This window comes from Poecilia latipinna, unplaced genomic scaffold (genome assembly GCF_001443285.1).
Source record: "Poecilia latipinna isolate Pla-1442-1.1 unplaced genomic scaffold, P_latipinna-1.0 Scaffold1187, whole genome shotgun sequence".
NCBI classification, from domain to species: Eukaryota; Metazoa; Chordata; class Actinopteri; order Cyprinodontiformes; family Poeciliidae; genus Poecilia; species Poecilia latipinna.
In genome coordinates, this window is record NW_015113803.1 from 13,760 (window position 1) to 18,164 (window position 4,405).

At 41.4% G+C, this 4,405-nt stretch overlaps 1 protein-coding gene across 2 annotated transcripts in view; it reads right to left on the reverse strand.

The window, feature by feature from the left end:
• Positions 1-147: 147 nt before the first annotated feature.
• The window catches only part of larp4aa (La ribonucleoprotein 4Aa), a 20,706-nt gene continuing 16,448 nt past the window's right edge, over positions 148-4,405 (reverse strand). For both annotated transcript variants that reach the window (XM_015053596.1, XM_015053595.1), the window contains 6 exons: positions 2,934-3,161; positions 2,358-2,412; positions 2,112-2,264; positions 1,891-2,030; positions 1,587-1,806; positions 148-609 (listed from right to left, as the gene is read on the reverse strand). In XM_015053596.1, coding sequence (XP_014909082.1) covers positions 223-609; positions 1,587-1,806; positions 1,891-2,030; positions 2,112-2,264; positions 2,358-2,412; positions 2,934-3,161 — 1,183 coding nt within the window. In that variant the 3' untranslated portion in view covers positions 148-222. The remainder of the gene's footprint in view (positions 610-1,586; positions 1,807-1,890; positions 2,031-2,111; positions 2,265-2,357; positions 2,413-2,933; positions 3,162-4,405) is intronic.

Genomic DNA, 4,405 nt, shown 5'->3' on the forward strand with positions numbered 1-4,405 from the left:
TTTTGAGTGATTTTAGTGTTTTTGTGTGGGGGGGGTGCGGGGGGGGGGGGGGGGGGGGGAGGTGGCTACCATAAAGTTGTTGCTTTTATTTTATTCATCTTAATATAGTTTTATATATTTATATATATATATATATATCCGTGTGTGTGTGTATATATATATATATATATATATATATATATATACACACACATACATATTTTTTCTATTCATATTGAGTTTTTACTTTGGCGATACTGGTGGTATGTTCTGCTCTTTGCCAGAGAGCCTGAAGCCTCCCTGAGGGGAGCCTCGTCGAGCCGGGGGCGGGCGCCGCTGGTCCCGGAACTTGAGCCCCCCCCCGCCTCTGGGGCCGTTGCTGCGGTAGTAACCCTGAGAGTCACGTTCGCGCGGCGGTCGGCTCTCCTTGCACTCCCACCCGCCCTCCTTGTCGTGGCCCCGCTCCTGCTTGTCTCCGGGGCTGGTGCCGGAGCCCGGCTCCTCGGCCTTGTTCACGCGCAGCTCACGCAGCGGCTGGCCAGACGCCGTGCCGGAGGGGGCCGGGGCCGCGGGGGGAGGGTCCTTGGGTGGCCGCTGGCACACTTCAGCGTAGCTGAGTTTACGGGGTTCCTGAAGCAAGAACATCTAATGTTAAAAGTTCTGTGAGGGTGAAAAATTATTTATTGATTTGTTTATTTACAGTGTCTTCAATAAGTATTTATACAACTACTTTAGTTAATCAATGAAAAAAGAAACAAAAAAAACAAAACAATGCATTTTGCAGGAATTTTATGTAATAGACCAACACAAAGTACAGCACAGTTACGTAAAATAAAAAATTATGTATTTGTGCGTTCTTTCAAAACTAATTAATGCCACATTATATGTAATTTTCTTTATTTCAGTTCTACTTTATTTAATTTTTGTTTATTTCTACTTCAATCTCAACACAACATTTTGTAGGTCTGTTGGAAGTAATAATGTGGTGGAAAAATATTACCATAAATTATTCTGAGGAGTGGGACATTTTTTTTGGATTAGGAAAAACTTTCCCTAAACATGCCAACGTAGTAAAAAATTTTGCTTGATGCAAATTGGAAAATTATGCAAACTGACGAAAATCCCTTTAGAAAAACTGGTTGACCATTTCATGAAGGGAGATCTTGAAAAAATGGTTTTACAGCTAAAAAAAACAAGAAAACATTTGATATAGTTATAATTTTGAAAAACTTTAGTCGTTTTCTTTTCTCTTCAAACTTACATCACCTAAAATCCAGATGAGGTAAATCGAGGCCTGTGGCTGTGATGTGAAAAAATTCAGGAGGTATAAATACTTTTTGTAAGGCACATTGTGATTTATTTGGTCAAACCCTCAGATCTCATAATCTTAATGGTCATTGGGACAGGAGTGAACTTTCTGAACTGAAAGGAGGAAAGAGAAGAAAAAGCAGAAGAGATTGAGAGAGAGAGAGAGAAAGAGAGAGAGACAGACAGACAGTCTGTCCACTCCTTCATTTCCCTCTCTGCAAAGTTTCTTGTCATCAGGAAAAAAAAAATAAAAATCACACTGAAAAGTTGGCAACAAAAGAGCAGATTTGATTCGTTACCTGTGCTGGGGTGGTAATAGCGGCTGTAGACGGGGCAGGTGTGCTGGGGGTGGCCGGCGTGGAAGCAGCAGAGGGCTGAGGTCGTGAGCTAGACGTGGGCTGTGAGGAAGAGGAGGAGGAAGAAGGGGAGGAGTTCACAGTAGCTTGAACTGGTGTACGTTGAGTTACTTTGGACACTGGGGGTTCAGCCCGTTCCACTCTCTTCTCCTGATTACTTATACTGTCAGAAAAAAAACAAAACACATCAGACTTTAGTGCACCAACAGAAACATGCGAGTGTCTCAAAATATGAAAAATAATTTACCGGGAAGCCAGAGATCCAAGTGGTTGAGAAACGGATTTTGAGACGGTCGGAGCAGGACTTGAGACGGTCACAGCCACCTCTGTGGCCAGAGTTTGGGCTGACGCTGGACTCACAGTGGTATCTTTATTGGTTTGCTCCGTCTTTAAGACGTCGAGAACCACAAGCATTACACCTCTGAAAACCCAAGCAGCTCAAGCATTGCTGAATCAGACAATCCTTACCTTGTACAAACCACGTACGACATCGGACATTCGGTTTTCTAGCACCGGCTCGCCCTGTGTGCTCACCACACAGCCAGGAAGAGGCGGGAAGTTGGTGGCAGCCAAGTCAAACTTGGGCGGAGAAACCTTCACCTCAGCTAGGGGGACCGGCCTCTGTGAATTAGAACGAAGAAAATACAAATAATGGAATCACAATTCAAGCCTTAAAAATCAACATAATCTCTACAATGAGACGCAGCCGTTTACCGTGTTCCGCTCCTCTTCTCGCCTCCTTCGCGTTCCTCTATAGGTTGTGCTTCGTCTGAAAGACAAATGGTTGATTATGAACTGTGGAATAAAACTGACTACAGAGAGAATCAGCGTAACTGTGCAAAGGTAAACATTATAAAAACATCAAAAACAGAACCACGTCTATGTTATCTGCTACAAATGCTGAACTGCTGTTAATAAAACGGTGCGCTTTTCATTACTGTATTTATTTTAGGTTTTATCTGGTCAGTGTCTCGTCTGCTTACAGCTACCAGAAAAAAACTTTTGTGTGCAGCCTAAATGAACCGACAACTGATTTGAAATAAAACCTTGATTAAAAAAAAACAAACAAAACCTGACTGTAGAGTGAAACCAACACCTTGAATCAAATGTTTACTTTTTTAATGTCCGGCCCTGAAACTCTTTATCCCGAGACGCAAGTCTCAAAAGATCACAGTACACACTAAACACCACGACTGTAATAGTTTTCAAACATCATGACCGAATGTGTGAAACGCAACCAGTACTTCATCGACACAGAAATGAGGTTTAACGAGGGGATTATCGGTTTACCGTCCACGTCCAGCCATGCCGCTGTCGTCGTTCGGGTCCAAAGACGATGAAGAGGAGGAGAGCTGCGAGAAGGCTGAGGTGATGTCAGCGGTCGTCTGATGAGTGGAGGTGGGGGCGCCGATGACGGGAGGCTGGGGGCTGCGCAGGCCGGTCAGACTCTCCAGGGGAACAGGGGTTATTGAGGCTGCAGTCACCTCGCTGGTCCTAATCTGGGGTTTAACGTGGTTTCTGTTGAAGTAAAAATCCAAATAAAGTTTAAATAAAGGATGAGGTCACTTTAACTTTTAATCACATTCATTTTTGCAAATTCCCAAACTTCTGAATGATTCAAGCCATTTAAAGAAAGATACAAGACAAACTGTAGACACAGTGAAAATTAAATTCACTTAACATGATTTCAGCCTATTTAATCAATGTAATGTGTCCGATGGACATGCGCTCAACAAGGACCAGTGTTTAAAGTCTTGTTGCAGAAAAGTTATAGAAAATCAAAAATCAGGGCAATGTTTGGCAAATTCAATACAGGGAAGTTCAATGCATCTAAAAATCCACACAGACTTGGGATGTTTGGCTTTCAGGTGAAATTTATGGAAAACGTTCACACTATAGTGACATCATGGAAGTAGGACATCTAAGAAGATGACTTTGACATCTTAATATATTAAAACCAAAGCCAATAGTGGTGAGTTTGCCACAGCAAAAAATACATCAAACATCTGTTGTTAAGCTTCTTTTTGTGCAAAAAGTACTGAAACATTAATAGTTGGACCCATGCGTTCAGAAGCTTAGAGGAGGTCACATTAACTTCACCTGGAAAGGTTAGAGTGCGTTTTAGGTTCATCCTGAAATTTCACCTGGAAGCCAAACATCCCTGACTTTTTGTGAGCAAAAACAGAGCAGGTTCATACACCAAGTAAAGCTCCCATACTGGTGAGAGTTAACTTTTATTAGATCTACTTCACTGTTTCCAGTCTTCCACAACAATTTCTCAAGGATGCAAATTTTAGGAAACATTCAGAATTTTTTTTGAGATTCACAAATGGAAAAGGTTAAAACACATTAAGCCACAACAATCCCAATTCAACGAAAGTGGTTCCAGTGCTGGTTCAGAGCTGAGCTGCAGATCAAGTCTTTCAACAGGAACTGGGATTAATCTCTGGAGATGCTGCGTCGAGTCTAGAGATGCAGCTGACAATTATTTTAGTATTTGATTATTCTATTAATTATTATGACAATTAATTGGAGAAAAAAATTGTCACTTTGTGCGGAATTTTTATTTATCTACTCAAGCCTTTTTATAATATGGAAATATACAAATTATTTTTTTAAATAATCAAAGTTTTGATGCCTAGAATGCAATGACTCCTTTAGTGTATGCGCCATCATGTGTAGGAACGGATGCATCTGCAGCAAAAAAATAAAAAATTACTTCTAGCAGCAACGTGTAAAACGTTCAGCCCTACTTGATTTAA